Genomic DNA, 17,076 nt, shown 5'->3' with positions numbered 1-17,076 from the left:
AAAGTCTGGTAATGACTAAATTAACTGTAAATCCTAACCCTGTTACTCTTTTGAAAGCACTAAAACATGCCAATTACAATGTTTAAATTCAGCTTGACTTGGCAAAATGCTAAATAGTAACTCTACAAAGACATCCTTTGTCTGATATAGCATTTAAAATCTTGATTCACTTAAAAAAAAAAAACAACAACAGTTTTTCAAAATAGAAAACACACCCATTTCAAAGACCCAGAAGGTATTGTAATGGATTTGATTAGGATGAGACCTATTTATCTAGCATCTGACATTCAGACTCCATCTTTCTGAAAAGATGCACATTGTGTTGCTCCCCTGTGAGAGCTATTCTTGGCATGTGCTATTAACAGCACACTCATCTGTGTCACCCACTTCCCCCACTATCTTCCCTCTCTCCTCCATCCTCGAACCCCATGCAGCCTTCATCCCCATGCCTCTATTTCAGAGACTCACACCTCCTCACAGAGTAAACTACATGGTCAGCGATGACACCTGGTAAAATCCTTTCCAGTCTGAAACTAGGCTCAGTATGGCTCTCAAATGACAGATTTGAGAATCGTTTTTGAGCGTTAATAAATATTTGTAACCTTTCATGCAAATTTGAAAGGATTCATCCACATTTTAGGCAATAATAGGCTGGCAATGGAATGATATAGGAAAGCAATCGGTGAAAAAAGAATGATGCGATGCAATTCTCCATCTTGCAGTAATCTTGACCAGCCACCGAGGGGCTACAGTGACCAAGAATGAGTCATCAGCACAGTAAAAAAAATAAAAATTAGGCTTGGTTGTATGAAAAAGGCATCCGGTCAAATCGCAGCAGGCTGCTAATAGCTGGTACTTACATGCTTGCATGCATACATCCTATCTTGGTGTATACACTTTTATTTCTTTTTCTTTAAAACAGAAAATGATAATTTCACAACAGGCCATCTCAAGCAAACCCTTACATTAATCTTCCCACATCTACAAAACTGTATCAAAAGTGCACCATAGTGTTATACATCTTTTCTGGTTCTATCCTCTTTTTTTGGCTATATCAGTAATATCATTATAATTCTCATAATATTTATACAAATATCACTCTGTACAAGGTAGAAATACATAACCCGCAATGCCCCGCACCCGGAGCGTTTAGACCCTCCCCATCATTATAATAAACACACCTGCTTTCCCCATGCACTAGTCTTCAGCCTCCTCACACCCACAGGAATCAAAAAGTAGCAGCATGAAAGTTGAATGCAAATCCCGGTCGTATCATACAGTCTGATACATTAAAGACATTCTCTCCACAGTAAAGGACTGAACACGAGTGATTAAACGCTCCCACAACGTAAATACAACTAACAAACAACGTTCAAAAGGCCTTGCGACTGCATTGCATCCAACGTTACTGCTGCGTGGAGACCGGCGAGGGTGGGCTTGGACGGGTGTGGTGGGGTGTGTGTGCGGCGTCGCTGCAGTAAGAACCTGCGCAGGTGGGATGTAGCAGGGTTCTAGGTACAGGCATGTCTGCTGCACAGGTGTCCGTAAGGGGACGCCACTCTGGCCTCTGTCAGTCTCTGGACTGGTAAAACAGGATGTACCCGGACTCAGAGTTCTTGGAAATTTCCGAGGTTAATCCGTAGAACTCCTCAATCGCCTGGGCATCAATTTTCTACAGGGAGTAACAGAACACTTTTTTTTTTAACAAATGAATAAAGACCATTCTGCAATCAGTGACTTTTCCATGTAATTTGTAAAGAAACATACTTAGAAAAATACACATACAATATAAAAACACTATATAATTTGATCAACTCTTTATATGTACTTTTATTATTTAAAAAAATATTTTATAAAGATTGCATTCCAAACGTATCAAGTAAATAAATAGTTTTCTAAATATATATCTACTATGAGAAACTTGATTTACTTTTGAACCCTAATTTGATTTGTAATTATTTAAAAAACTACACTATATATATATATATATATATATATATATATATATATATATATATATATATATATATTTTTATATATATATATATATATATATATATATATATATACACACACACACACGATTTCATAATTTTATATATAATATTACACCTTAACATACATATATTTCAAGATTTTATATATTAAATAATTGAGTTATTTATTCATTAATTCATTCATTATTCATTATCTATTATATTAAAACTCTACATGGTTTAATAATTGCTTACTATTATTAGTTATTAATTAATTACCTTTTTAGTTTTGTATATACCTGTATATTATATAGATTTTTAATCCCTGCAAATCATTATCTTAAATGTCTCTTATATTCTCATGTTTTCCGTGACTGTGGGAACCCTGAATCTCTCAAGTTTATATTTCAGTACATGACCGATGCTTATACATGACGGATGGCAGCTTACCTCTACTATGTCATCATCAAACAGTAGCCAGAAATCATGACTCTTTACAATTGCGATGTAGTGTCCTCGGTTTGGACCACTATAAAAGCACACACAGACAAGCACACACAAATAAGTCACAAATCGAGGAAAGCAAATCAGTAAAGTTCTCCTTTTTTTTTCAAGGACAGATTTCAAAATGCTTGCATGAGGAGATTCTGTTCACACACGCAACTATTGTGAAATCAGACATTGAAGGAGGAAGAAAAACATATTTACAAAGGTTTGAAAATCCATTCTGGCTCCCTGGTTTCAATTAAAACTTGTATCGACTCACCTGCCACAATGCACCACCACAGCGACCAGGTCGTAAAGCCTCTCAGGATTGGTGGCATCGCCAGAGGTGTTAAAGAGGCGGAGCTCCAGAGGGAAGACCACGCGGTAGCTCAGCTTAGTGTAGCGCTGCAGCTGCTCCATGTATTTAAATCTCTTCAAGTGCAAGGCGAGGATCATGGGAAGTTTCTTAACCCGCATTCTAGAGTCAAACACATTCATGCATGAAGTATATATGGTGAATATATGATAAAAAAAAACAGGAACCAGAAAAAAAATGCTCACCGTTTGTGTGCCTCTTGTTTACTTCTGCATTCCTCACAGTAATATTTATACTCACTGCACAAGGTCTCTGTATTACTGAAACCTCTATAAGGGGCCAGTAAGAAAAATGATTGTTTATTAAAACGGACACATGTATTCATGTTTAAATTGGGTTTAAGAGTGAGTGTGCTTTCAGACCTGAGACAGTGTGTGATTGAAGTGTTCTGCTCCACGTCCACCGACAAATCCAAGAAATCCTCATCTTTACTGCTTATCTGTGAGAAAGTAAAGTCCAAAGACACACCTCAGATAAAAGCACAGCCAATCACAGTCAGACGAACTATCAGGATACCATCTTTTTGGACTGAAGGGATTCCAGCTAAGTTATGTGAGGTGCTATTACCGTCTCGCAGGTGAGGCATCGTGTCTCATTGGTCAACGTGCCCTGGAAGATCTCATGAACCCAGGTGGAGGAGGGAGGGGTGCTGTTATTGTTCTGTGAATCAAGTGTGCCATTAGCCAATTTGCCATTCTGCTTGTCTTGCTTGCGCTCTTCTTGTAGCAGGTCTGCTATAGTGTTCAGCAGGTAGTTGAGGAACTCGTGTGCATCTTGTTGCATGTAGTTATCAAACAGTTCTGTGGGTGACAGAGAGAAAGAATGTTACATAAAATATCAAACGCATCCATTGTGTTTTTCTGGCCAATAGAAACTAGGCTATTTAATTAATGTATATTTCTAATTTACTTGCTTCATCTAGATTATTACCGCCTTCAAGTCAGAAACATCATAATTATGAGTTAACATGAATTTTCAATGTGTCAACAACTAATAACTCTGAAGTTGATGGTTTTGCGATAATATTTCAACAAAACTTTACAAAAAGTTTCTATTTATTAAACATGCACTAACAATGAAAAATACTTAATCTCAGTTCATGTCTAATACATTATTAAAATCAAAAGTTGTATCTGTTGATTTCATTTTAAAACTTTACAATAAGATCACTTTAGCTAATGCACCAACAATGACCAACACATTTGTTACAGTATTTGTTATTCTTTGTTAACGTTAACTGTTAGTTCATGTTAGTTCAAGTCCATTAATCAATATTTAAACAGATACAACTTTTGATTCAATTAAGGTATTAGTAAATGTTGAAATTAACATTAACTTCAACTAAGATTAATACATGCTTTAGAAATAGTTTTCATTGTTAGTTAGTTTATGGTAAAAAAAAAAAATACTTGAACAATAGCTCGATTGTACTGAATTCCTCATTGTTAGTTTCCTACATTTTATTTAATGCATTAACTAATGGGACCGTATTGTACAGTCTTAGCTGTTTTGTATAAGAGAAAGCTAACAGTTAAAGGGGTCATATAATTATACATTTTTCCTTTCTCTTTGGATTGTTAGAAGCTCTTGGTGCATAAAGAAGATTTGTAAAGTTCTAACACGTCCCCAACATGTCAATGTCAGGATGTGGGAAGATATACCAAAGTCCTTTTAGTCAAGTCGTGCCACTCGGCCGCCATCTTGGCAACGCCTCCGGGCAGCTATTTCAGACTAACAAGACCAGGCTCCTATCTAATAAATGGGCAGAGAGTCAGAACTGCACTTTCACTGGTCACCGGGACATAAAAACTGCATGTATAGAAATAGCAGTAAAATAAGATAAAAATCGCTGAAAATTTCTGATGACTATTCAGTGCTCAGTGGGTTTGTACCTTAGTTTCTGACCAAGAACTAGCATCTAAATCCACAGTAAAAACAAGAATTCACCTGAACTAAAAAACAATCCCTTCCTGCTTGTGTTCCTTACCATTCTCTTTCCGTAGTCTTGTAATGAACTTCTTCGGGGGTATCACGCCAACCTTCCTCTTCTGGTTGGCTATACTGTGAAACAGGTCGGCCAGGCAGGAGAGCAGGTTCTCCTTGCGACGCGGCTGGCTCCTGTACGCGAGGATCTTCTCCCGGAACGGCCGGCAGAAGTACAGAGCCTGGAGCACTGAGTTACAGTAGCAGGTGTTTCCAAACTGTGGATCGAAACAGAAAACACACACACACACTGATTCCAGAGCATAACAATAAACACACCGCTTGAAGGAGACAATGGGAGACCGCAGGGAATGTCTTTGCTTACGTTGACCAATCCGAAGTAATGCTCGTTGACAGGGAACTGCTCCGAGCCGATCTCTTTCTCCAAAGCGGAGGCATTGGCGCCCTGCAACAGAACAGGTGAACAGCTGTTCAGGCATTTACAGCTGCGTGCCACTGGATAGATAGAGAGTCCTTTACATTACCACAGTAACCACAGTTTCTACCACATGTTACTACAATAAAACGATGGTAAGTTGGTTTTAGCCACCACTTTCTTCAATAAATAAATAAATAAATTAAAAAAATGACCAGATAATCTAACATTTACTCTAACAACACGGAGATACCCTTTCATTTAACTGTGGTTTTGCAGTATTAAGTATAATTGTAGTAACTTACAACATAGTGGACGGAAGCTAGGGTTAAGCAAAGTAGATTTTAACAGACGTCTAATACATCCGAGACTCATATGATAAGAGAACAACGTCCACTGATTGAAAATTGGTGCTTTAAAATTGCAATATCACACACATTATAAAATAATAATAATAATATAAAACGTAAATGTGAAACTAAAAACATACAGGACATCTGACGAGGTAAAACTACATTAGCACGCATTAGCATTTCACTGCCGACATTTTAACATTTAAAAACGACAAATTCAACGGGGAAAAATGTAATTAACAGTTAAAACGCAAATAAAGCAGATAATATATGGAGGAACACACTGGGCACGGAGATGCAGAGAGGGGATGGGACTGTGAAATCACGGTGTGACCGCACTGGCAACAGCTTAGCACTGAAGCTCAGGTAACGTTACACTGAACGCGTTTCACATCATCATGATGCTCACGTTTGCCACAAGTTACTCAACACAATGCTCGTCTGAATGCTTGTCCTTATTTATTACACATAAATAACAATCGGAGATTATTTAGATGTCACTGTCTCGCGCTTGTTAAGCACATCTCGCGATCATAACCCGCGCTGAATGACAGTTCAGCTCAGCAGTTAGCAGGCTTTGCTGCCTTCAGCAGATCCTACAATGATTTGGCCAATTTAAAACCCTCACGTTGTGTTATGAAGACAACACGGCCGTGTTGCTTATCTACAAAATAAAAGTTAATTATTTAGGCCCAAGGCAAAATTCATAGCAAGCACACAGGCGGCTCGCAACTGCAGCAGAGGAAAACTGGCAACCCAAACAGCCAGATTCACTGAACTAATGCAGCAGACGAGCCTTTACTACATCATGCGTGAACTGACGAACATTTATCCGTGACTGAACTGATATTTACTCACCATGGTACAAAAAGACGCAAATTTGGAAACTGTCATTAGGATTTCCATTCGCCCAGCGCCATCTTCCACCCAATCACCGCGCGGAGGCGAAGAGGAGTCCCCGTGAGGACAGACTGCGTCCCCGCCAGAGCGAGATCCGCGGGGTCCTAGTGCCTGACCGGCGAGTCAAACTACTGTATACAGCTGAGGTATAAACTACATTACACACACAAGAAAATTACATTAAAAATAATAAAGTAAAATTAAGTTATACATGTCACTAATTTAATAAAATAATAAGTGCAATATACAACAGAAAAATAAACTTTCAAGAAGACATTACTGAACATTAGTAAAAATAATTAGCAAACTAGTTTTTTTTTTTTGGAGTGCATATTCAGTTCAGCAGAGAGTTTGTAGAATACATACAATTTTCATTTTTTACATTTTTAATTTGAATAAATAATTTAGAGTTTTCATGAACCTGGTTCAAGCTTTTTTATTTAAATCTACATATAGAGAGCTTATGGTCTGGTGGTGTAATGTTCAAAACTATTTTTTATTTTAATTTTTTTATGAACTTAACATTTATATTTACATTTAGCAATTTGGCAGTTATCTAAAACACAAACGAGGACAATGGAAGCAATAAAAAAAAAAAAAAGAGCAACGTTATTTAAGTGCTAACCAGGATTTTTAAGTATTTAAAAAAATAATTTAAAGAGCTAGTGGACTGTTGTGATTTATATAAAAAAAGCTAATTATGGCTAAACTTAATACATTTAATATTTTAAAATAAATATAAATTATATTGTATAAATTATAATACAAATATATTTATATTATAATAGGTTTATAATACCTAATAAGGGTTACATTATCTAAATCAAATCAATTAGAATGAAAGTTAAAGGTTAAGCTTATTATTTTAAATAAATAAATACGTCTACGCGATTCATTAAAAATAAAACGACCCATGCAGTGCTCAATCATGCAGGTTTAAATGAATAATAATAATAATAATAATAATAATAATAATTCATGAAATCAAAATTCTGAACTGTTTTTGTAAGACGTTGGCATCACTGGCCATGAATCGACAGCTCTGATACTTTTACTCAGGCAAATGAGCGGTCTTCCTAGATGTGCTTTGAAGGAAACGCCGCAGGACCCCATCATTCTCTTTCCGCCGTACCCGCCATCTTGCGAGGAACCCGGGGTAAGAAGTGTTCCGCACGTTATGTATTAAATCGTTAATTACATCGCTCTTGCTGAGCAGAAGTGCCACACAAAGCGCCCCAAAATACTTTACCTGCCAATGCATCGAAATTAAGAACGCTTGTGCTCTCCTGCATGCTGTAAATAGTGAACCGAGAGTCGAGCTGGAGCGTGTCCGATCCACGCGGGCCATCCTTGTAAAGACCTAGTCATGAAGATAAAAATAAATACAGATATTTCTCTGTATTCACGTACGATGTATTAAGAACACAAACAGTTATTTGGTCCCTTATTCAATGGTGTCACTGTTGTTTCTGATCATGAACTAATGTTTGTTTAGATGTGTAACGAGCTTTTGTCGAAAAGACTTGTCTTGATGTGTTCGATTCATAATCTAAGTCTCATAACTGTTTATTGTTCATCACTATTGGAATAAATGCAGTGCATCATCATGTACATTTAAATTAAATTTTATGTTGAATCCTATTGTACAGTTAATTACCAAAGGCTCTAAGCCAAGAATGTAGTCTCTAATATTGTAGTTGCATATCAAGTACAGTTCAGTGAAGAGTTTTTTTTTTTTTTTTTTTTTTTAATGTTCTAGAAAGTAGTCGTCTAACTTTATTTTGTGTCTCAGTAATCAGGCATCATGACAAACACCAGAGGCAAGAGGAGGGGGACCAGGTATATGTTTGCCAGGCCCTTCCGCAAGCATGGTGAGTTCACTTGAATCATACTGTAATTTACACACGCAAACATGTTGTTATACAACTTTTTAGACCTGACATGGCTTTTCTTTCTACAACAGGCCCAATCCCTCTGTCCACCTACATGCGCATCTACAAGAAGGGTGATATTGTGGACATCAAGGTAAGATTTATTAAATGACAGATGTGTTTACAGTAAAATTTGTCGACAAGAATTACTCATCTGAAATTAATTTCGATCCAGGGCACAGGTACCATTCAGAAGGGCATGCCTCATAAATGCTACCATGGCAAAACAGGACGCATTTATAATGTTACACAGCATGCTGTAGGCATCATTGTCAACAAGCAAGTCAAGTAAGTACCGCTTTGAACAAGACGTGATCTCTGTTATTATAATGCAACTCACTCTAGTTGGTGATAGCTGGAGGTTAACTTCTGAATTAAAATCCTTGGAAGCACAAATGAAAAATGCCTATTGTAAACTCTTCTTCACTGTTAAGTGTATAACCTACCAGTTAAAAGAAGTGTTGATGGTTTTAAAAAGGTTTATTTAAATTAAAGTTCGCTTGACTACACATCAGTTTGAATGATCAATTTAAAAGAAGACTCTTCATGTGTAATGCCCCAGATTCACTTTGCCATAAGGGCCGCCCAGTGCCCTAAGTGGTCATTAATGTGGGCGAGAGCAGTCCTCCTGTGCACCCTGGACCGGCACATTAATGCCTTTGCCAGATTGTCAATATGGAAACATGCCACTCATGGATAAATCTTTTACATGTAAAAACTTCTTGTCTTTTAAGTGACTCGTTATTGTGTTTATTTTTAGGGGCAAGATCCTGGCTAAGAGAATTAATGTGCGTATCGAGCATGTTAAGCACTCAATGAGCAGAGACAGCTTCTTGAAGCGCGTTAAGGAGAACGAGAAGAAGAAATTGGAGGCCAAGAAGGAGGGCACCTGGTTTGAGCTGAAACGCCAGGTATAAGATCATTTAGTGTTTAATGCTTTCTGTCTTGGATGTTAAATGTCAACATTTACTCCCTGATGTAAATTTCATGTTGGGATATGCCAAACTTGATTGATTGAAATGACACTGTGTAGAACTCTATTATAACACATCTGGCTGATGTTCTTTGCTTGTGGTCTTGATGTGTCGGTATTTTTTTTTTTTTTTTTTCAGCCTGCTGCTCCACGGCCAGCACACTTTGTCAGCACCAAGAACAACGAGCCTCAGCTCCTGGAGCCCATCCCCTACGAGTTCATGGCATAAATCTGCTGATCAGAATAAAGATCTTTGTACCATAAACTGCTAGTTTGGAACACTTTCTTTAACTGTATTGTGTGAATGAATTTGAGCTGTGTTTGGAGTTTTGTTTGTTGAGATGATGTAAGTTAACCGTGACGTGCTGTAAGAGTACCATAAGAAACATGTCATAATACACAATTCTGTTACTTCAGTTCATTATAGAACTGTAGGTGCATGTTTTTAGTTATGCCAGATTATAATTTCCAGATCACAACTCCGTGGAGAATGTAAGCATTGTTTGAACATAGATAAACTTTTTTAATATGTTTGATTGGAAAATGCAACGTAGATTTGTTTTCGAAATAATTTTTGTAGCCTGTCCTGTCGATAGTACTTTTTTTCAGAAAGAAAGACTTGGATTTAAAAAATCTACTTGCTTTTATGTATAGGAACAATCTTTCCATTCATGTCAAATATTGAGTGACCAAATATTTGGCCAAAACATCCAGCTTTCATCTCAACACCAAAAAAAAATAAAAGATCTTAATTTTGTTGTTTATAATACAAGCAGAATATATTTTTAGACTTTCTCAGAATTTGTTTAAGCTGCTCTCTCTTAAAATCAGTGAAGTACAGGAAGAGTTTGTGGCTTTCTAGAAAATTTCTCACTTTCAGTGAAATAGTACTCCATACCTTTATAAAGTATTGTAGCTAGCATTATTTTGAATTGCTCAACTTAGTAGAGCAGTCTGATCTTCATACTGTCATTTTACATCCATTCTGTTATGAAGAACTTGGCTGATTATAGAAGGTTGCATTTGTTCATAACATGCTCCAGAGTTTGCACAAATGTCCTGCTGTTTGTAGGTTTCCATAACAGCTCTTACCTATAGATGCAGTTATGAAACCCCAGGAAGGTTTTTACAATGGTCACGTAATCACAAATGAACATAGGTTGATTTAAAGAAGAGAAAAAAACACCTTTATAGTGTCATGATTCTAATCTCTCAAGGTAATTATACACCTTAGGTTAATACAAAGAACATAATGTGTATTTCCCTTAAAGAAGAGTGGAAAAAGAAAACACTTTCTGAAGGAACCTCACATTATTTGCCTTAATTTCTGAAATGATTGTTGCGCTTAATTGTATGGTAGTTCACGTGAGCTGTCACTAGAGGGCAGCATTAGCCGTTCCCCTCATGCCTGACCGAAAAAGCCTGAAAAGACCATTGAACATTTTAATTGCATATCTAATTTAATTATTAGACTTTCGTAGCATAGATCATGACCGTGTATTTTTGTTGGCATCAGATTAGATAAGGTTTTTTTTTTTTTGTAATATGAAGTTTTGTATTAGATCATAAAGCGAAATTTCAGACAAATCTCAGTCACTGTGTTCTTGACGTTGATGAAAACGTTATGATTATGGCAGAAACGCCTAAACTATAGCCTATACATAACTATATATGTGTGTTCATGCATATTGGCAATAATGGCATTAATGAAGTTATAAAACATTCACAATAAAGGTAGTGCATCAATGACAGCCCTGCATAATCTGCTGATTTTTTTTTTTTTCAAATTCAAAATCAAATTTAATGCACTTATCAACATAACAAGCAGTTAAACATCTCAGTTGTAATGACAAAAATATTAATTCAAGATGTCTAATTTAACTTACAATCTGCAAAGTGGAAGTAGGAAAAGTGGAAATCAATGTGTTAAGAATGACTGATACCTTTGAGAATCAGTGTGAATTGAATAAATAGTTGTAACATGGCTTAAAGGAAGATAGAAATCATGTCTTTATCACAGTTTATCTGGTGATTAAGGCCTAATGCAAGACTTCTTCACCTTACAAATGGTTGTCGAAAACAAAAATTCAACGAAAACCCCATTATATTTTGTAAAAGCAAAACAGCCAATACTTTTGTAATCAGTACCTCAAAATTAGTATAAACTAAGTATTTGATTTCATTCAGTAAATATGATGCAGGGAGGTGTTATTCGAAATGAAAATATAGAACAACAGGTTCACGTATATGAAAAAAACAAAATAAATTTTGACTGATCAAATTTTCAAAAGTGTTCAGTCAAATTATAAGTAAATGATAAAACATGCTTACTCCTAAATATAAAATTCTGCAGATACATATTTCTGGTTTGTGGAGCATGTACAGTGCAATTGTTGTACTATTCTAAGTGAGGATCAGCTCTCTCTATCTTGACTTGTGCTGTATAATCAGAGTGGCTGAATGCCTGAATGCATATCTGACAAATATGTTATCTCATCCCACCTCAGTACTTCACTCAATATTTGCTTTAATTAGGGTCAGTTCCTGAGATATGCAGCAGCTGTGTGGGTGTGAATGAGAAACAGCCTTAATTCCATGATGTTCTCACATGCACGTCCTTTACTGCATTTTTATTTTATGATATGTACACCACACTTCTGGATTAAAGTTGAAAAGCTTGATTTAGAATTAGCTGCACGGGGTAGAATCTGACCTTATTCCTTTTTTTATGCATGATCTATTCGTTCTGACACACAGGTCTGGGAATTAGCCACAGTATTAGGATGGCACACTGAGAGGTCAGAGCATGACTGTGAGAATGTGTGAGGACGACAAGATAACCTCATTGTGTGCTGTGCCTATCCGTTGGCCCTGTTCCCTCTGATATCGTGCTGCTGTTAGATATTTGTAAGGATTGGGATGAAGGTGATGAGGTCTCCCAGAGGTCATAATCAATAGTATCAATCAAGTGACATGCTGCCCATGTATTGATCACTACAAAGAGGTGGAAAGTGCGAGAGCGGTGGAGGAATTTTCATTATAATGAATTAACATTGACTGTATACCACTAAGACCGGATCTTTACATCAAACATAACTTTTAATAAAAATTTGAATAATATGTATTCTAATAATATATTTTCTTTACTATCACTTTTTATCATTTTTTTATTTTATGTTTTATCAAACATCCTTGCTGAATAAAAGTATTGATTTTTTTAAAATAAGAAAGAAAAAAAATTACTGACCCAAAATTACTGACCAGTAGTGTATATTGTTATTACAAAATATTTATATTTTAAAAACATAGATTTTTTTTTTCTTTTTATTCATCAAGGTATCCTAAAAAAGTATCACATGATAAAATATTAAGCAGCAGAACTGTTTCCAGCTTTGATAATGAATCATCATATTAGAACGATTTCTAAAGGATCATGTGATAATGATAATTTAAAATATAATAAATTTAAAAACAAAAGTGTTAAATTGTAATAATATATCACAATATGACATTTTTTTCTGTATTTTTGATCAAATAAATCCAGGCTTGATGAGCAGAAGAAACTTTTTTCAAAAACATTAAAAATAATAATGTTTCCAAACTTTTGGTCTGTACTGTATATATATATATATATATATATATATATATATATATATATTAAATACCTTCAATGTACAATGTACCATCTACTTTTTTTGTAGCTACTAGCAGAGCTTGACAAGCTTCTACAATGCCGCAAGGCTCTGACTCAGATTGAATTAAACAAAGTAAACAGAAGGAGGTAAAGAGGAAAAAGGGATAGAGCAGAGTGGGCTGAAGCAAGTCATGAGGTCCTTAATCATACCTGTTTGACACTCTTAGATTTAGGCCATCAAGCAGTGTGGCAGTCATATCGACTGCCCGTGTTACACATTAACTTTCCTCTCTCTGCAGGGGAGACAAGCAAACACGACATATAGAGAAAGAGAGGACAACTAGACATCATGTTGTCTTCTCCCACCACAGTCTCTTACTCTTTTTGAAATCACCAAAGTCTGTGAAATCAGGAAGACGACTCTCCAATAACCATCAACCCATTGTTTTGGCTGTGAGAGTTTGAGAGTTTGTTTTGCTTTTTGGTTTATCAGGACAAATCATGGCCAGTGAGATACACAGGAAGCTTTACTGATCAGTCCCAAACATGGGAGAGTTGGGACACTTACCGGATGATGTGAAGGAAGAGGCACAACGATGATGGTTGGGCAGGAATGTCTTCTGAACTTGATGTACGATGGATAGAGCCTGGAAGACTTTGATAGAGGGTCACTTAAATTTCTAAGCTGTTCACTGTAGATTATTTCTAAGATTTTGGTTGTTTACCCTTTACGATACCACTTTGCCTCAGGATAAAGTGCAGCAAGCAGGAAATGAGAAATAGTTTACAGTATTCAACACTAGCTTTGAAATAAAACATGGTCACCTTGGGACACATATATAGGAGCAATCTTGACTGTAGTAAATCATACATATCAGTGGGCTGTTCTTGGATGCTGATAAACCACAATTAGGGCAGTAATTTCCACGTGTGTGTGTGATGGATGGAGCCAGGCAGTCTTTTAAACACCACAGACACATTCATACTTGAATGGAGCCACTTGACAGTTTTATATGCATATAAATCTCTGTCAGACAATCCCAAAGACCTTCAGTCCTGATCACAAGTCTGTGAAGGTGAGCAGTTGCTTAGTGTTTATCACGTGTGAATCACCATGGGAAATAAACAGCAGAGGTGATGCTGGTTCATTTCGTAAAAAAGAACCAGATGGGAATAAGAGAAATATATTCTGACAATATAAAATAGTAGCCTATCCTATAATATTCACATAATATATACAAATTATAAATAGAACATTTATGAAAAATGTTTTTTTATATCGAAAAATATCAACAATCTAAAACAGAGCCACCTGAGGGCCTGACATGTCACGCGTCTGTCATGTGATCATACAGGTAGCTCTATTCAAATCAGGAACAAGCCACGTCGACTTGGGAGAGCGCGACACTACAATTAGTGAGTCAAAAGCATTGGGTAATTAGTACTGTATCTTTCATTATTAATAAATAATAAAAATAATATGCAAAGCTTATAGGATACAGAAAAATGACAAGCCTTTGTTTTTGTCGATATAATTGCAAATACACAGTTTAAATACACACTCAAAGGATGCAGATGGTATGTTCCACTCAGAATAAAACCAAGCTGAATGGAATTCCGGCGTTGTGGGCCGAACACCGACCCGCCACCACCACCACCTGACAGAAACTGTTATTAAACGGCTAGAATGGGTGAAAGAAGTGAACATCCGAATAAACGACTCGCTCGACATCAGCTGAGCCACAGCGGGGAGAAACCCTATCTGTGAGTCCACTCGCAAACATCATTTGTTTAATTGAACTTGCATATGACATATTAGTTGTTTTCGTTGTTTAGTTACTAAAGTGGACTTTGAACGATTAATTGCCAGTTTGAATGATTACGTAATTTGTGAAATCCATAGTTATAACTGCGATTAGAAATTTTATTTAATTGTGCAGCCCTACTGCCCTGACAGTATTTATGGGCATTGTTACCCAAAAGGCTGGCTAGGAAGGCTTCTCACTAGGTTTTTATACGTAGTAAACACACATTACCCTTACCATGCTACTTTTGTGCACCTTTCTGCTTCTCAACTGGTTTAAACTGGTGAAGGTGCTCAGTCACCGGGTGTTCAGATGCTTTTTCCACACCTGGCAACTTGAGGAACCATGTTGCTCATGCTCACCACCAAAAAGAGAGCCATTATGTGGTGAGTCACTTTAAATGGTTTCTTTTTTCATAGTTGTATAAATTCCAATGTTTCCTGTTGTTTAAATGTCTTGGCAATTATTTTTATTATTATTTTCTTTTTTAGTGCAACCATGAAGGCTGTGGAAAGGAGTTCCATAAGAAAAATCAACTGAAGACTCACATCTGTGAGCACACAAATGAGTTGCCCTTTGAGTAAGTGTTGCTTAAGGATATTTTTATGTGCTTCGTTTGGTGGCTCCTATATAATGACTGGTTACTCATGCTTTATTCTAACAGGTGTGACTTTGAGGGATGCAATGACAAGTTTGCTTCTTCTAAAGCTCTCAAACAACATTTGAAGGTGCATGAAGGTATACATGAGGCAAAAACCTTTTCTCGCTTCCAAACAATTGAGTTTAGGATTTTTAGATGCATAACTTTCCCTCCTAAATTTAAGGTTATCCATGTGATGAGGAGTATTGTAACTTCAAAGGGAAAACTTGGTCCGAGTATCAGATGCACAAAAAGGCCACACACGGAAGTACATGCTCAGTCATTTTGATGATATATTTTAATGCAAGTTGCAAAATTCCCCTGGGCTAAATGTTATATTGTTTACAGTAACCCTGCCATGTGACCAGTGCAAGAAGATGTTCCACAATGCCTGGTTTTTGCAGAAGCACAAACAGTCCATTCACTCTGGGCAGCGGTGCATGTTTAAGTGTGCTAGAGAAGGCTGTGAAAAGAGCTACACCACAAACTTCAACCTCCAGAATCACATTCTGGTATTTCATGAAGGAAAGCGTGACTTTGCTTGCCCTTTTGCAGGCTGTGGTAAAGCTTTTGCTATGGAGGTTAGCATCTTATTTAAGTTCATAAAGACCCCATATTTTATTTACTATTTTGAATTGACTTAAGGAAAATTCATTTTTTTTATTTTTTTTTTTTCTTCTCCCAGGTTAGTCTGAAGAGGCATTTTGTGGTCCATATGCCTCAGAAGACAAAACTACAGGTAAACTTATGTGGCACTTACGTTCAGTATGTTTGTTTCAATACATTATGTATTGGAGATGCTATTATGAATCTTATCTTACAGAAGCCAAAAATCAAGCCGTGCAAACGCAAAAAGTCTTCATCCAAAACAAAGTCGTCAGATGCCACTAAATTATCGAAGCATCTACAAAATGTGTCCTTGAACAAGACCGCATCAAAGGAGCCATTGACTTAACTTTATTTATTATTATGACAATCCCTTTTGTCCCTTAGTTTCCTCAGTTGAAGTTTTTTCAGTTTATCAACATTTGAGTTTAGATCACTTTACAAAATAAATGGTCACGTCTGCAACTTGTTTAATAAAGTTAATTGGTGTGGAAAAGGAACTGTTTGTGTTGATTCTAACTTTCAAACTCCTCTTGCATTAAGCATCTGCACTATGAGCAAAACAAGAACTAGTTGTAGTCAACTGATTAAGGTTGGACTGGTTAGCAGGTCCCCATGCCCTGGACCTAGATGTCAGCGGTAGTTGTCAAATCTCTGACACTGTAAAAAGGTCCTGAAAGTTTGAGTTAAAACGTTTCATAAAAGTGTGATTTTTATAAATGCACACAGGCTGTGAAAGGGGACTGAGTTTTACAGTCGTCTGCAGGTGGTTAAATGAGACCACAGAGGTTGTCTGGGACAATCGTCATCATGTGGGACATAACTCAACTGCTCAATAGTGCACAATAGACAGCCTTTTTCTGCCCAAGACAAGTTAAAAGCTTTATCCATGCTGTAGAATAAAACAAGAAAATATACGTAACTTGTGCGTACAACTGACAACCCTGTTTCAGGCATTCAAAAAGAAAAAAAATCCACTGACTTCAGGACATTGTAGCCAGAAGTGCTAAAATATTCATTCATACTAAAAAAACGCA

General features: G+C 36.5%; 3 protein-coding genes across 3 annotated transcripts; 2 read left to right on the top strand and 1 right to left on the bottom strand.

Moving 5' to 3' along the window:
- Nucleotides 1-882: 882 nt before the first annotated feature.
- On the bottom strand, nt 883-6,583 carry LOC127946456 (ubiquitin carboxyl-terminal hydrolase 12A). The gene is made up of 9 exons (XM_052543049.1): nt 6,409-6,583; nt 5,147-5,227; nt 4,826-5,039; nt 3,406-3,638; nt 3,201-3,277; nt 3,024-3,107; nt 2,743-2,940; nt 2,427-2,505; nt 883-1,672 (listed from the first exon to the last, which is right to left on the bottom strand). The coding sequence occupies exons 1-9, from the start codon at nt 6,454-6,456 to the stop codon at nt 1,571-1,573; spliced, it is 1,116 nt and encodes a 371-aa protein (XP_052399009.1). The 5' UTR covers nt 6,457-6,583; the 3' UTR covers nt 883-1,570.
- A 928-nt stretch (nt 6,584-7,511) lies between these two features.
- On the top strand, nt 7,512-9,619 carry LOC127946458 (60S ribosomal protein L21). The gene is made up of 6 exons (XM_052543050.1): nt 7,512-7,606; nt 8,243-8,321; nt 8,414-8,475; nt 8,557-8,669; nt 9,142-9,292; nt 9,494-9,619. The coding sequence occupies exons 2-6, from the start codon at nt 8,255-8,257 to the stop codon at nt 9,581-9,583; spliced, it is 483 nt and encodes a 160-aa protein (XP_052399010.1). The 5' UTR covers nt 7,512-7,606; nt 8,243-8,254; the 3' UTR covers nt 9,584-9,619.
- Nucleotides 9,620-14,383: 4,764 nt separating this feature from the next.
- Nucleotides 14,384-16,539, top strand: LOC127946026 (transcription factor IIIA). The gene is made up of 8 exons (XM_052542312.1): nt 14,384-14,752; nt 15,083-15,179; nt 15,285-15,373; nt 15,458-15,531; nt 15,618-15,701; nt 15,782-16,014; nt 16,119-16,172; nt 16,257-16,539. Exons 1-8 carry the CDS (start codon nt 14,676-14,678, stop codon nt 16,386-16,388), a joined length of 840 nt encoding a protein of 279 aa, XP_052398272.1. The 5' UTR covers nt 14,384-14,675; the 3' UTR covers nt 16,389-16,539.
- The last annotated feature ends 537 nt before the right edge of the window (nt 16,540-17,076 follow it).

Source organism: Carassius gibelio, chromosome A24 (assembly GCF_023724105.1).
Source record: "Carassius gibelio isolate Cgi1373 ecotype wild population from Czech Republic chromosome A24, carGib1.2-hapl.c, whole genome shotgun sequence".
NCBI lineage: Eukaryota > Metazoa > Chordata > Actinopteri > Cypriniformes > Cyprinidae > Carassius > Carassius gibelio.
Note: the sequence above shows the minus strand (reverse complement) of the source record. Positions and strands in the feature narration are given on the sequence as shown.